The 16,867-nt window shown below is 35.9% G+C and overlaps 1 protein-coding gene across 1 annotated transcript; it reads left to right on the top strand.

Annotated features, from left to right (window-relative positions):
* The first annotated feature begins 366 nt into the window (after window positions 1–366).
* Window positions 367–15,873, top strand: LOC143447152 (uncharacterized). Its single transcript, XM_076947101.1, has 20 exons — window positions 367–616; window positions 1,903–1,955; window positions 2,455–2,520; window positions 2,714–2,810; window positions 2,887–2,957; window positions 3,047–3,103; window positions 3,205–3,315; window positions 4,701–4,889; window positions 5,078–5,266; window positions 5,584–5,766; window positions 7,174–7,374; window positions 7,580–7,783; window positions 9,392–9,577; window positions 9,860–10,054; window positions 10,848–11,033; window positions 11,620–11,758; window positions 12,200–12,335; window positions 13,833–13,983; window positions 15,146–15,289; window positions 15,564–15,873. The coding sequence occupies exons 1-20, from the start codon at window positions 453–455 to the stop codon at window positions 15,686–15,688; spliced, it is 2,847 nt and encodes a 948-aa protein (XP_076803216.1). The 5' UTR covers window positions 367–452; the 3' UTR covers window positions 15,689–15,873.
* Window positions 15,874–16,867: the final 994 nt, after the last annotated feature.

Genomic DNA, 16,867 nt, shown 5'->3' with positions numbered 1-16,867 from the left:
CAGCATTCAGTATCTTTTGCATCAAAATAGGCTTTGTAGTGGTAGTCGAAAACGACTTCAGGAAGTCTTATCATTTGCGCAAAGAATATGAATGTTTTTGAAATAATGGACACGAATTGTGTTTTAAGGTTAACAGTGGCGTTGATGTTGTTGGGCCAAAAAAAAAAACTTTAGCCAAGTAATGTGAGCGATTATACAACCAGATTTATATTTCTTTATTTTATTTTTTCAATAAAGTAACGCTCATACCTAAAGCATCACCGCTAGGAAAATGACGCCCAAAGCGGTTAATATGTTACAAAAAAAAAGAAGAAGAAAACACGTGAAAAGCGAGATGCGTATAAAAGTGTGTAAGTGAAATGGTTCTGGGAGAAAAAAGAAAAATATTTGTTTTAGTCAAAAAGACTTCACAGTGCGTCTCAGTCAGCTGAAAATCGGGCTTTAAACAGAGCATGGATAAGTTTCAGCTATACGTTATTATCGGTTTGGTAGCTTTTGCTGTAGTTCGTGATGTTGTTTCTCAAACTGACGAAGGCTGCAAATTTTCGTCCTTGACTCCAAGAAAGCGTTGTCCCTATCGAGTCAGACGAGGTGACGAGAGCGAATGTGTGGACGCGTAAGCTTTTTTGCATATGTTACTTTGGAATAAATGATAGGTCTAAGTCTTGAAGCTATAACTAGCAAATGCTTTATAAGGGTTTCATAATGAAATCAAACCCCTAGTGTCCAGGTACAACAGTTCAAATTAATTAAGGATCTTTGTTGAAATTAAGGTCATTCGATTGGTTGAAGTTAAATATATTCTAATCACACATTATTTTTGTAAAAGATATTGTGCAAATGTTTAACGAAATATTTAATGAGCGGAACGTTATGAACAAGATTCATTGGAGCCATATCCATATATAAAAAAGAAAACTTACAAAGTTTTTTTTTTTAATTGGCGATGGTAATTATGAATCAACCTTTGGTTTAGTCAAAACAGTTGCCGCAGAAAGGAACTTTTGATCTATTTCATGACCAACAAGTCCGAAACAATACTTTGTCCCCCAAATTGTCTGCCAATTCGACGTTAATCAAATTTATTAGTTAGTATTACAAATGCCGTTTTAACAATCAGTGATTTAATTCTGATATAAAATCTTGAATGCTTTTGTTGTTTCGGGCGTTGACTTTAGCGGGAGCCAGGATCTTTTTTTGGTACCTACAATATCGGCGATTTGGCTTGAGGCGTTAAGTGAATACAATCAGTGACATCTGTTCTACAAACCTGACCTCAGGCAGCTGACGGCTCCTGGTACTCACTTTCTTGCCTGTCAGTGCATATTTTATGTTGAACGTGAAATGTGTTTCCTAATAAATTTCCTTTTTAGAAGGTTTGTTTCAACCTGACCAATATTGCTCTTCCTGTCAATATTATCCAGTGTTCATCCAGGTCTAATTTACGATAATTTGAAGTAAAATTCATTGGAAATATCATTTGTTGATACAAATCAATCAAATCGAATCCTCCAAATAATCTATTTGTGTTTTATAAAAAGCGTTTCTCCCAGTTTTGTTAAAGTTGCTTCAAACGAGCGTTCTGAATGCCACAAATCGCGATGCAATGCCATGGCCTCGGGGCGAAACTTTGAAAAGTTTGTCGGTAACTGGCACTCCACTGTTGAATACACGGGCCCTAAAATATAATAACAAAAGATCACGCAATGAAGTATTCAACATTTTTGCTAATTTGCTGTATTGGCCTCAAAACAGAAATTGAATAAAAATCTGTTTAATTGCCGAAAATTGGTTGTAATATTAAAAAGAAAATACTTAAAAACGTAGTTATAAACAGAATTATTCTAGAGTGTTTATAAGATGAATGATCATTTTGAAATGTTTTGTAATAATAATTTGCAGGGGATGCTGTTTCGATGCAAGCGCGAAATACGGTTTGTTTTGCTTCCGAAAAGGTAAGTAAATTATAAGAAAATATTGTCGGAAGTAACCATCGAAGTGTAACGTCGTGCGTTTTTTATGATCTCAATTTTTATTGGTTACATTTTACAGTGAGAGTGAAAACCATTAAATCTTTTTTTTTAATTGTTGATTGAACGAGCAGAGAAAAGTATTACCACAACCAGCTTGTTATTAATATAAAAACACACAAAATCTTTTACCGTGCGGTTATAAATACGTGACAAAAGGATGTGTTACACTCAACATTCAAAAAGTTACTTCCGATAGATTTTAGTACGATATATAGATAAACGTACTTTTAACTAGATATGCCCTTTCGTTTCTTTCTAAACCTAATCGATTGTGACTATTTATTTTTAAATTATTTTGTTTTTGTTTACGAAAACGTTAATAGTAAATTTTTGAAGTTAGCTTTGTTTTCATAATTTCTAAACATACCAAAGAAAATGAAATTTTAAACTCACAAGCATTTAATGCATTTTACGTTTGTAGAGAGATCTCTGAGTTTCGGGTTTGGCGTGACGATCGAACCACCTGGACTTCAAAATCAAAACAGTGGTAATTGAAAATGTTTTAACTTGCAATGATAAGCAGCTAAATGATAAAGTAAACATTGCATTGTGTATAAACAAGATTTTACGTAAATGAGACAAAACATGTAAAGAAACAGTTTAATGAATACGAAAATGCGATGCTGTTAACTGAGTGACAGCGTCTTACATACAAATATAATGCATCTTTTTGGCAACAGGTTATCTCAATTTTGGAGGCGAACCCGGTTACCCAGGATCATCTCTTATTAAACGCTGTAGTGATAGTCCGTGTCTTGGTTTTCCAAACATGCAAAGGTACCAACTATTTGTGAGTTCTAACAATACCAATTTTGGTGGCTTAAACAAAAATTAATTTTTGTACGTTTTACAGCGACACCTGTGTTCGTTTGGGATGCTGCTACGACTTTCAACGACGCGGTTGCTTCTATAATTCGTTTAACTGTAAGTATTTACTTTTGGGTTATCACATTATCAATTAATGTGCAAAAAAGAAATTTAGTGTAAAATTATGCTACCGCTGTGTCTTTCAGTTATTCGCCTGAGGCCAAATTGTAGGCCTGGTTTTGAAGATGCACCGAGTTGTCGAGGTGGGTTTTAAACGTTTTTAATTTATTACAACAGATTTCTGTTGCAGTGTATTTGGTAAACGGATGTTTCATAATTGTTCAATGTTCCTTTGATTATTCAGATATAAATGAATGCGATCCTAATCCCTGCGTAAACGGTGGAACCTGCGTTAATCTGATCAATGATTTTCTTTGCTGTATCGACGAGCCAGAGGGACAGACTTGCGACCAAGGTTACAAATATACATTTAGAATTTGCTAATGTCTGAAAGCTTATGCACATACGTTATATAAGTAGATCGATTATAATGCTGAGATTAAGACACAGCTAGGATCACTTATCAAGTGCCATATCATTTTTTGTTTGCAACTCGTAAACTGTCAGAAGTTTCACATAATCGAATTTCGGATATTGTGGCATTCTCTATTATAGGGTTATTGAAATACGAAATAGATCCGGGCTCGTGTGAACCCAGCTTTTGACTAACGTTCGTGCAAACCCGACACGAGCTTAACTTTACGAAAGAAACAAATCGTACGAAAGAAATTAAAATGTAGAAGAGCGCTTTATATTTATTGAAAACCGCACACCCTGGCAGGCCATACGTTCAACGTTTATATTCTTTCAACTTGTAAATTGAGGTTGTTGCATTGAACAAAATCATTTGACAAACATAAGTTGCGACATAGTTTTTTTAAGAACATGCACTAATACGTAATACATTTTTTAAGCAAGTTTTCAATTAAAATCGACCGCAAAATTGTGGTCAGACATATCCAGTTACGCTCGTGATAGAGTGAAAAAACGCTGGCTGCAAATCAACAAACATCAAATTTGTTCGAAAGTAAACGCATTGTTATTGATAATAAATTTCATAAACAATATTTTTTGGATTTTTACTACGATATAACCTAAGTAATGCACATCCATACTTCTGCATTAAATCCTTTTCTCGGTTGTTTAACAGCAACATTTCTTGCAATATCTGTCATACTTTCATCTCTTTTATCTTTGTTTTCATTGTTCATCTCTTCTATTCCCTCCTTTTTCACAAGAGAGTCTGCTCATCATGACCGACGTCACGTGTTAAAGGAGGCCAGCACGTAGCATAAGTAGGCTTAACCGAAGTATGCGTTAAAATTGCCTAGTATAGCAATTGACAGACTGCTTTATTAAAAAGATGAAGTTTTCGTTTGCTTTTGAAAGAATACGACTATAAATAAGGCTATTGCTATTTCACCGAAAAAAATCGTACGTTTAAAGCTTTTTTCACACTTTCTTGATAACCTAACTTACATGTTTACAACATAGCAAACTAAATCTTCCTTCTAACCAAATGTAACTTCGACTAAACCCTAAATAGCTCAGTTAGACGTTTTACGTGTATCCACTCGCTTAACCTAACCAGCTATAGTTTACAATTGGCTGCGTGACCTAGTTTCGGTGAAATATTCACTTTTGATAAATAATGCTTTTTGTTCGGACAACTACGACGAAAGGTTCGGAGAAACATCGGATTGATGCTCGGATTTGTAAGAACATTTACGTTTAACGACGTTTACCATATTCAAGGTTCAAATTCATCTGCAAGTAAAACCTCAATCATTTTGCTATTAGTTTGTCCGTTTCCGACTTTGACATCGACCGATGGAGGTCTTACGCCAACTTCTGGCGGCCCGTATGGACTGGGTGATACTATAACGTTTTTATGCGCGGAAGCCGGTTATACACTGACAGGATTTGATACAATCACATGCATGAACAATGGGGCCTTTGACAACTCAGCACCAGTCTGTCTTAACACACGTAAGTTGGATTGTCGAACATGTCGACTTGAAACAATTATATTTCTTAATTAGTGCTTGAAATATGCCGGTTTGTGTAGTGTAGAAATACGACGTTCGCGGCGAGCGTACGAGCTCGTGTTCGGAGCGCTCCTGATATTCAGTGTTCAAATTCCTCTGCAAGTAAAACCCCAATCATTTTGTTATTAGAGTGTCTGTTTCCGACTTTGACATCGACCAATGGAGGTCTTACGCCAACTTCAGGCGGCCCGTATGGAGTGGATGAAACCATTTTATTTTCATGCACGGATCCCGCTTTTGCACTGACAGGGTCTGATACGCTCACATGCATGAACAATGGCGCCTTTGACAACTCAGCACCAGTCTGTCTTAGCACACGTAAGTTGGATTGTCGGACATGTCGACTTGAAACAATTATATTTATTAATTAGTGCGTGAAATATGACGTGAATCTTGTTTTGACTAAAGGATTATGCCGACCAAGACAACGCGTTTTTTTTATTGCACATAAGAAAAATAAAAAAAGATCCCATTCACCAACCATCTATTATCCTTTGTCGTGTATCATTTAAGATTCGCTTAATTTTTATTTCCTTTTTCAAAGAAAATATTTGAATTATGCAACTATTTGTAAGTTGGAAGTTCAGCTACAGATGAAAAGGCGTAGGCAAAGTCAACGAAAACCTCTTTTTCAGCCTGTTCGTCTCCACCAGCACCTATCAATGTATTGACCGATCCAGTTCAGACCACGTACAATCCCCTTGACGAAGTTACATACTCGTGCGCCGATGGTTCCCCCATCCCGGCTGGTGAACCCACTAGCAATCGATGCCTTCCTACTGGCCTCTGGGAATCTGCGTCCGGACCTGATTGTCCAAGTAAGCTAGCTTGTCCAAATATTCCAGCAGTTATCATGTACTTATTGATTTTTAAGTTGATGTTTTCCTAAATTTCATTGGTTAGTGCAGCTATGCTGTCCTACTGTATCACCTGAAGCTTATCCACTTATAAATTGCTACTATAAATTTTCATTTTGCTTGTCTGTTTACATTTAATTTGGATGTTTTTATCACCATTCATTGCTATTCCGCCGCTCCTGTCTGTATCATTGCTTGCCTAGCATTTCTCACTATAAATGAATTAAAGTAACCCAACAACTTAACTTGGGCTTGTTGGTCAGATTTCAGCATTAGGTAAAACAAGGTTTTGTTTCTTTTGTCCAAACGCGATACTAACTGAAATAAAGTTAGTCTACGAACGCACATACGGGGCTACAAAACGAAGCAATTTTTCAAAAAGTCAAAACGTTTTTTAGTGTTGAGCGAAACGGTGTTTTTGCTTTCTGTGTAAGAGTAGACTTCAGATATAGTTTGACTTGACGTAAATCTTAAAAAGTAAATGACTTCACTCGACTTGAGACTCAAGTTTGATATATTGGTTACGATTCTGTCGCACTGCAAAAGTCAGTGGATGCTTCGGCTTAACAAAACGGTCATACGTTGCATTTCCTGGTTCAAAAACAAATGATAAAACAGTTTTCGAAAGACTAAGACGAAAATTAAGCTACCGAAAAAAGCAATATGGCAACTTATTTCGAAATTTAAATTCTTCAATTCTCGCTAACCTCGGACTAAAGCGTAACAACAACAAATGTTTTGAAAGTTTTATTTAAATGCCTGTTATCACGGATAAGGCGTCGTTTTGCGCAGAATTTGTACTGCTTGCCATTGGCTGCAACAGTAATAAACGGCCCACAACAAAAAGACTGAACACATTTGCCGTAAAAAAGCTTTTGTGCACAGACTGGAGAAGAAATTTTAACAAATAGTTGATAAGGAACGTAATTGTATTGGTTCCAGTTCGGATCTCCCCAAATACATCTTGGCTTATTATACTTTGTTATTCTTATTACCCTCGGAAGTCTTGCACATCACGTGTATGAAGTCATTCCACTTTTGGCGTTCAACTGGGAAGGAGGATTAATTAGTTATGTTTGTCACTTTTGCATGAATTCTTTTATCTGTAAGAAAGAATATTTTACCAGTTTGTCCGGGGAGTGCTTTAGTGATTACTAGGAGAAATCATGGCTATATAGTGATAGCAGTGATAAAATAATGCACGAAACCTGGCAAGGAGATAAACATAACGTGACATAACGATGGCTTCTATAATAAACTGAAATATTAGTCAGTGTATAAAACCAAGGCTTGCATGAAGTTCAAAATCGTTTACTATATCGCCCAACACAAAATGGATTCTTGTAACGCATTGCTTTCAAATTACAGCAACCCAATGTGCAGTACCTGGAGATATTGCCGGAGGCACTTTTACCCCGTCCGGAGTGACCTCGATTGACTCAGGAGCAACGTTATCGTTTGCTTGTGACATTGGCTTCACCATTAGCACGGGAGGAGTTACAAGTTCTATCTGCCAAGCTGGGACATTTGTGTTTGACCCTTTGTTTGATGGAACTGAATGTTTCCGGAGTAAGTCCTTGAAAAGTACTTAGCTACTGTTGTATCGGCATAAAACCGATTATGCGTTAATGTGACCAAGCAAGATTTCTTCTGTTTACATAACAAAGCATATATCCATTTTTTTGTATCAAGAATTTAAGATAAAATACATGGAATAAGAATTGATATCAGACAAATACCGTACCAGTAATTTTGATTTTGCGTTCGTTTGTAGATTGCGCTCAAGACGACGCTACACTTAACCCTATAGCCAACTTAATTGTAAACCCAAGCCAGGCTTCTACCGGAAATGGGTATTCATTTGGTACCATGTTATCCTATAGTTGTTCGGATGCCACTCAAGTTTTCACTGGTTCTGCCACGCTCACTTGCCAAACGGATGGAAGTTATGACAATCCCGTCCCATCCTGCATTACAGGTCTATTTTATAAATACAACAATGTAAATGCTGCGATTTGTAACGTTGAACATAAAACAGCATTGCTGTTATTCCATGTCTTTATCATGATATTTGCACCTTTATTAGTGCGAAATACTGTATAGGCCAGGGCTGGGCAAACGTCATAACAAAGGAGACAGAGTGGGCGTTGATCTTTCTCAAGTGGCTAGATAGGTCCAATTAAAACATGGAAGAATATTCTCGAGAAAGCGTTTGTTAAAAACAAACTAAGATGTGATTGCGTGCATTTTCAATCAGTGGCGTATTTGGATTGCTTTGAGGCGGGCTAAACGTTTACCAAACTGCGTCTGAAATTGCCGTGCATGACCGTCGCACCCAAATTGCGCACGGCGCAAAAATTTGGGGTTTTTTGTCTCAAAAACGCTTTAAAACGTTTTAAAATGGAAAGTATTTTTACAATTGTACGTAGAATAGCTGACAATTCATGGTGTACACTTTCCTTACGCCGTGTACAACGAATTTGTAAGCTGTAAGGTCGTATATCCAACGCCTTTGGAACGCCGTATACCCGCTTATTTTGTTTTCCTACAGCTTGTAGTTGATAAAAAGTATCGCAAACAAGGAAATGCGCTGTACACAACATCATGAGGACGTAAAACACTATGACCAAAAAAGGTCGAGTTCCTGAAAGCTTTCCATCATTAACAATCACAGTTCTAGTGTCACGAACTCTCATAACTGGAATATTATTTGCAAAAATTATAAAATGGTATGTAGGCTAACTATTTAGATTAGTGGTGTCAAACTCGCAGCTGGACAAGCAGGTGTGTACATTTACAGTAACAAATTGTTCTCATGAATGAACAATAGTAATCTCACAGCTCTGCTTAAGAGTAAGGGTAACGTGCTTAAAAGTGAAATAACTATAGGTTCATCTCATGCGCCATTACATAAGATCGAGTGGTAGGCTTAAATGTTTGCGTTGTTATAACGCAGCAACCAGCAGATGAATGACTTAACAAGTACAATAAAATGAAAGAGTAATGTTTGAAACATTATACATTGTGTTAATGCGATAACGGTAGAAACAATAGGTAATGAAAACCTTTGGAAAAACTGGATAAAGTATTTGCTACAGCCAGAAACTTGTTGAAAATTCACGATTAAACGCAGGCTGTCAATTGTAGCGGTTGAAACGTTGAAAATATTCATCTTCCAAACTATATAATTGTTTTTGCCTTAACAATGGGGTAAGAAATCGAGTCGTGTCTGTACATCAAGCGTTTCTACATATGTCGCATCTTGCGTTACATTCACTAATTAACTATTATTAGAACTGCGTATGTCTGGCGACAACGTTCAAGTATACTCCACGTTGATATAACCAAGAACTTTAGTGTTGTGGAATACACTTGGTGGAAAACAGAAACAGAGATCACGTTCCAACCAACGCCATTTTTCAATTTTATATAAACAAAATGGTACTAAAAATTTTCTGAGCAATCTAAGCGTTGGATACGGGAGAGTTCAGCTCATCTAACTTAACATTGTTCTTAAGATAAAAAAATATAGTAAAATAAATAGCTAATCAAGCTACAATGACGTACATAATACGTTTTATTTCAGATTGTGGTGCCCCTCCTACCAGTGGTAACACTAGGGTTATCACTTCATGGAACGGCCAAACTACAGAAGGCACAGTCATAGAATACACGTGTGACACTGGTGGAGTTGGTTCAACTACGATTACCTGTACGTCATCTGGTTGGGATCCTACTGATCCTGCTGAATGCTTTCCTGCAGGCTCAGGCAGTGAGTAATTTTAAGTTTTATTTGTAAATTAAATTGTATACAATAAACAAATACATACATGTATGTAAGCATGTAGAATGTAGATTATAGGCACAAGGATCATTTTCATATTAGAGTGACAGCTGTAGAATGTGTGGTATAAGTTTAATGATTTTACACTAGTGAAAGCTTTACATGAGGACGCAAAGCGTAAAGTACATGATATTGTGTCATGTGTGTATGAGTGTTTTTTTACAAATTTAAGCATTTAAAATTGCTAATAGTTTTTTAATTTTCGTTAAGCTTGCGGTAACCCACCGCTTTTGCCAAACGGTGAATTTATCGGCACCATACCAGCAACTCCGGTGGCTATTATCACGTACCAGTGTTTAGCTGGCTTTACGATTGCGCCTGGTTCTACAGCGTCAACGGTATGCCAAACAGGAGGTGACTACGATTTATCAGAATCCGACGACAACTTTCCGGAATGTACAAGCAGTAAGCGCTAACTACTTTCAATGAACTATTTTTATATGGGTTTACAACTATCAGAAAGTTATACTGCGCCATTTCATTTAAGTAAAACCACAGGACACGTTACCAACGAGGTTTATCGGTTGTTCAAAATGCCGAGACACGAAAAGGCAGCGCTAATTTAACGACTTGGAAACGGTTACATGTTTTTTTATTTGGCAGATTCGGTGGCGAATTCATGAAAATCTATAAAAGCTCTCAGAGGGCGTAGGCCACCTCCAAAACAATTCTTTAGTTTCCTTTAGCAATGCCTGGCAGCGTTGCTGGCAAAATGAATATTTTCGCAGTAATTGAATGGTGAAATTATATTGCTCTACTACATATACATTATACAATAATAATAATTCTGTTGCTCTGCAACTGCGGTAGTTACGTTACTGTATAGTTAACAAAACAAATTTCCAAAAGTTCTTTGCAACAAATTAGGCAGTTCATGTCTAAGAGTGAATTAAAGTTAAATGAAAAATCACTAGAATAAATAACTTTGATCGTTAAATTGTTTCCGGTGACTTCGAGAAAATCGACACGAGAAGATCGAAAGTAAATGTCAAACCGCTAACTCAAGAAATAGTTTAAAATATTCTTAAATTCAGACAGTAATCTCAATCACTCTCAAAATGAAACTATAGTTTTTTAACCAATCGTGTGTATAACTTATTACTTAGGAATTTCTATGAACTTTTGAGTTTTGGACCACGTTTCCAATCTGTACATCCTAGGTTTTTCACGTTGTAATACGTTGTGACGTTCTTTTCAGCAAGCGCTTGCACCGTACCTCACATCCCGGGAGCAGTATTTGATCCCGAGCAAACAAGTTTTGCTGCTGGTGAATCGTTAAGTTTAACTTGCGAAGAGGGAACGCCAACTGGAACAACTATGGCGACCTGTCAAGACGGAACTTTTCAATTCAATCCTTCGTTCGATTCGACGGAATGCATTACCGGTATGCACAAAATATCTGTAATTATTACTTTAGATTACCACTAAAATTGGTATTTTGAGCGGTTTTTAATTTATCTCCACAACTTTTTAATTCAATGCATTTTAGATTTTCTGCTTGTTTATACGTCACCCTATTACTTAATAATGGGTGTAGAACGGTTTCCAAAAAAATGTGTTTCCATAATTGACGATTTTTCGTATGTTGTAATATCTTGTGTACAGTATGATATATGACAATCCAGAATGCCGACCTCTCGCAATATAATAACGTTTATAGCGCCTTATAATGTGAAGTTGATTCGGGTTAATTTATTCGAATGCTTAACTTGCGTTCAAGTCTTTGCTTGTATGTTTTTAACTATAAGGCATTCACTGTGTGGCAACTGCCACAACTTTGATACTTTACCGATTATGTTTTAAACTTGATCTCAATGGCGGGTCTTGTTTCTTTTTGTCCGATTTGTTCAAACGTCAGCGCAAAATCCCTTGGGAAATTAGATGCATTTAACATTTTCCATCGATCTATCGTTTTTCGTTTGTCAACGATAAGAAATTATGTATACGACGTCTTTATGTTTTATTTTCAGATCGGGACCTCAACCTTATAATAGTTTTGGATGACACGTCCGCGTTGGATGATTGCAGTAGTATTTTATCAGCACCGCCTTTTTCACAAGGAAATACAGAGACTCCCAACTTTAATCAGCAATTCGATTTCATAAAAATGTTCGTGTAACTATATTTTAATGAAAATGTAGAAACGGTTTTATTTTGTTTAATTCTATTACTGTATATATGAAATGTCTTGAACATCTTTTAGGATAAGTCGCGTCAAGTATTGAACTGTTGCGGTTTATTATTTTTTGGTTGGTAAAACGTTTAGCTTCCTTAATCGTAAAAATCTTAAATGCATGATATCTTAAAATTTTTAATTATAAACTTAAATCTTGAGAGGATATGCCTATTGTCATGTTGCTTTTCTTCAGACAATTTAAATATTGTTATTTCATCCATTTGGTTTTATCATAATACCCTACAATTAACAAAGGCATTTGCTTTACGACGTCATAGACCGTATACGATTGATAGCCATACCGCAGCAAGTAATTTACTTCAACATACAGTATAACAGTATACGATAATTATACAATCAAAGTATATTTGCAGGCTCATAAGCTCATGGGTCACGATTGACCAGGCGGCTAATTCTCGTGTTGCAGTTGTTAGACACTCGGCGGCTTGCACCGGCACCTTGTCGGTAATTTCGGATTTTACTGACGACACTGCTACCCGTGATACCAAGGTAAAATTAATAACATCAGTAACATTTAGAATGAAGCCTAGTCTTATCAGCTAACTAATAGTACGTATCATTTTGTTGTTTACTATAACTAACTAACAAGTAGGCCTACTTAAATTCAAGATTCCTAGAACTCAGAAACATATTGTGAATATTTTACCAAATAGTGTTAATCAATATGCGACGGTGTTGGTGGGTCTATGCCTTCTATGGCATTCATTAATATTACCCTCAACGCAAAGTTATCCTAGTTTAGTCGTGCCCTAATGATCGTATTAATTACTTTTCTGCAGACTAAACTAAAAGACATCGCGCCATGAAACATTGTGTGAAACTGTGGATTGTCTTGTCGGCAATTCCTTAAAATTAATAACCATATGCTGCGACTTGTTGCAAAGGTTGACCAAGCCCCCATCGAAATAATCTTACCGTGCAAGAAATGCCTGGCTAGAAATAGAAACTTGTCAGTAATTTCAAACTTTTCGTATAATTTTCAGAGTTTGAGTTAGTTTGGGCATTTTCTGTTGAATAAGTTTGAAGAATTTGCTTAAACATTTCAATTAGGATTCTTATTGCGGAGGTTAGATAATTCTGGCTTTGGAAATTGGGATAAAAATGTAAGAATTCGTTTCAAGAACGATGATGAATGAGGTTACGTCTAGTAACAAGAGCCTCCATAAAGTTTCATTGTTACCTACAGGGTTAATCACGTCTTAGCACAAAGGCCACAACCGATAATAAAAATGTGTACACACATCATCAGCACAGGTGGGAGATTCGTCACTGAATTTAAAAGTTAAGGTTATAAACAATTTTAAAAATAGATTCAATGCGGGGTGGCAAAACTTTTTTTTAGTGAACATGCACTTGAAAAATCCTGGAATATGGCAAAAATTATAAGAACAACCACATAATCTTGGCACGGAAGCTTTTTTGCTTGCCAAACAAATTTTCTTCATACGTTTGACTGTGACTTAAATCCAGCAAAAGTAAAATGTGACGTTCCGACAAAATAGGACAAGTTTTTCGGGTGAGACATTTGTAAGACCCGGGCCATCTGAGATTTATCAGGCCTATATTGGCTTATTTGGGGCACTGATACTCTTGTGTGGATCGACATTAGATCTACAAATACAGACAAACCTTATTACTATTGGTATGTACTCTGCTTATGACGTTTACAGTTCACATCTATAACGTCAAATTTTCAAGTCATGAGTTTAGCTAATGGATTATGCCTATGTGTACAATATTATGCGTTGAAAATTTTATTTCGATAACATCCATGCATACATTTTTATCCGCCATCTTACAAGCATCCAAAAACTAGAGAATAAAAAATAAAACTCATTGTAAGAAAATACCTACAATTTGCGCCAACCTTGGCAGTCGGTGGCCAAGACTCAAGGGATTACAAATATGATGAGGGAATAAATATCAAAATACTTTAGCTGAGGCCTTTTCTTAACTAAATCGGATTTCTTAAAATTCCTTGTACAGTTGGATGCTGAACAATACACTTGTGGTTCCGGTAATCAAATCGCATTGGCGTTCTGTTTGAATAATGACCGAAGTTCCATCCCTGGTTTTGACTCCACCAAAGCCACAGTAGTTATCGACCTGGTGGCAGATGTTGGAACTACAGATACAGGTACCAAGTATCAAGATATTTCTGACTAACTGTTTGTGGAAATAACTATATAAGACAGCAAGACCTCGGTTTGAATCAGAGCAGTTTGTGCAAAGTTATGAGGTAGGTGCGAACTTAGCAATTATGGTTTTGTAAATGCAGCACTGCACGTATCGACACGTGTCTATACAATGGGCGTATTATTATTTATAATATAATGTATCATAAAAAACAACCATAAACCCGTAACTGAACATGGCCATAGCATTAACGCTTCGTCAGCGCACCACTCCCTTCTTTAATTGCATTAATGACGGTCTTTACAAAGGTGCCGGTTTTATGGGACTTTATAAATAAATATTCATTATTTGACTTTGATACAGCTTTATTCCCGTTTTCCTTTCATTGACCAATTGATTTTATTTTGCTACGTCATTAAGTATTTTGTGATTGCTTCGATCCATGCAGTTATTTCGTCACATTTCCGTTTGTTTTTCTGAGCAGACCTTTACCTGTAGTAATTTTGAAATATATTTTGCCATTTTGCAGTATACTTGAAGAAGCAAGCTTATGCTTGCGAAAGCTCGTGTAGAAAAATATAAATAAAGTTAACCTTTAGAGTGCCTAACTATAACCTTTGTTTTTTAAATTTTTTTCCTTTAAAATTTGGTTAACACGGTTCAGACAACATCAACTTTATAAGGTATACAAATATACATTTGCGAAAGAAAAACTGGCGCTGACCAGTAACCATTCAAGACGGCTGGATGCCTAATTAAATGAAGTTGGCCTAATTTATTTTTGAGCACAATAGAAGCAATTTGTAAATATATTATATATTTCACTTTTTTGACGACAAGTTGACATTTTTGATTTGCTGAAAGTATCAATAAACTTCTGAAAAAGCTGAATGTAGATTATGTGGTATATTTTTGCAAATTTAACCGATATGTTACTGTATATGCTTCGCACCATTGTGTTTTATTTTGATATGGTAACCCCACAGACGAGAAAATGTCCTATCTATTAAAGATATTTTTATATTAGATTATTGCCTATGAATCAGGTTCATGACAAAAGATACGATTTCCTCTTGAGCTATTTGCCTAAGATGTTACTGGAAAATTAAATTTTAATTTATTGTTGTAAGTGTGTTTGAATTTCATATGTTTCTGCTCTGTAGATGCATTGACTACTTCTTTAATCACGAATGTCGGTGAAGTTCGATCTCCGCCTCCGGAAGCAACAGATCCGGCTGAGAGCATTTTTCTCTACCTGGTGACAACGATCCCGACAACTTCCAGCGACCTTGCAACAAACGTAGCTTGTAAGAATTTCAATTACTGTATTTGACGTCTATTACAAGTGTACACTTTTTTTTACAAAACAAATGTTGATAAATATATTATTTGCTTTTTCACAACTTTCAACAGATTTTTATGTAAAGTCATTTTTAATAAATCGTATCGTAATCTGTGATTAAAAAGATATAGATATAGTTTGCTGGCAATGAGTCCAGACCGACACTTTCATAAGTTAGTATATTTTTATTCAATTTCTTCATGTTATTCGATTTCAATTGTTTTATGTTTTTTTGCTAGTTCTGGAGTCTTATGCCGGCGCTTCGTACAGGTATGTTGGATCTACCTATGAGGGACCTTTAATAGTGCTTCCTAGAATTCGAGATGGACTTGAGTCGGATTGTGTTACTGCTACAACTTGTTAAACAAAAACATAAAAATATTATTTTGTGAAAATGTTTGTTTCAAATAACGTATTAAGTAGAATAACGCTTTCAAATGATAAAAAATGCCTTCGTATTTTGTAACGTATAATTTGTTTGTAGATGAACGTTACCCAGGTGTAGTTAACAAAGTTTTTTTAAACGAAAATACATTCAATAATGATTTACTGAAGGTACATCGAATTCCATGACATAGTATCAGTAGGGGCGACCTATACGACTGCAGAGCACTTTGCCTTAGCTTAGCTTATGGTTTACTGAGATTTGGCTTAAGATGGTATATTTAACTTATTTACCTATTGAATTATCTCACTGTATTATTGCGTGCGCTGAGAATACTACCTACCACATCTAATAATTTAATTGTTAAACAAAAACATAAATCGCTTGTACAACGCACTAGATTGCTATTAATACTTTGGTACTTTCTCAGATTATCGCACTACCAAAAGCCACAGATAAAAATTGCGTTTTTTAACAGGAATTTCGGGTCAAAAAGAAACAAAACAACGATAACAAAAAGTAAAAAATCAAAAATCGTAATTGCAGCTTCCTCGGTTGAAGGCAAAGCAAATCGATTTACGGAATTTGACATTAAGTTAACAAAATACTGATATTACTCGCACACACCATTCTTAGTAATAAATACATTATAAAATACAGTATAATGAATATATGGCTATCACACGGCCCACAACTACATGATAAAACTGAGATAATAATTAATAGCTCGCGGCCCACTAAAAATTGGAGGCCCACAATTTTCCGACCACTGCTCTAACCCTTTGTAAGCCGAAAGGTTTTAATGTTACAACAAAAATAGTTTAAAAGAAAATATTTTTTATGTGCTGTACACTTTCTCAATACTACGCATAACCAAGAATATAAGTAATACTACTGCATATAGGCCTAAGATGTCTAATGTATGAATTGCAATAACCCTGACTAGCTCAGACAGCTCGTCTTTTGATTTCGCTGATTCAAGCAGTAAACGCTTTCTATCTCGATGATCCATTTGGCTAAATCTCGATCTCTGCTCGCTGATAGAAGTGCGAGCTTATAAAACGTGAAGCGATGGGAGTTAAGATGTTCGACAAGAAAAACACAGCATTTCATAACATGTGCAGCAATGAAAACATTATGTTGGCAATGGGAGTTACA

The sequence above is a fragment of the Clavelina lepadiformis genome, chromosome 1, assembly GCF_947623445.1.
Source record: "Clavelina lepadiformis chromosome 1, kaClaLepa1.1, whole genome shotgun sequence".
Taxonomy (NCBI): domain Eukaryota; kingdom Metazoa; phylum Chordata; class Ascidiacea; order Aplousobranchia; family Clavelinidae; genus Clavelina; species Clavelina lepadiformis.
Note: the sequence above shows the minus strand (reverse complement) of the source record. Positions and strands in the feature narration are given on the sequence as shown.

Coding starts and splice junctions, on each gene's coding strand:
- LOC143447152 (XM_076947101.1), top strand. CDS start 453: ATGGATAAGTTTCAGCTATACGTTATTATCGGTTTGGTAGCTTTTGCT. Junction 3,104..3,204: donor AGATGCACCGAGTTGTCGAG/GTGGGTTTTAAA, acceptor TTGATTATTCAG/ATATAAATGAATGCGATCCT. Junction 5,767..7,173: donor GTCCGGACCTGATTGTCCAA/GTAAGCTAGCTT, acceptor TTCAAATTACAG/CAACCCAATGTGCAGTACCT.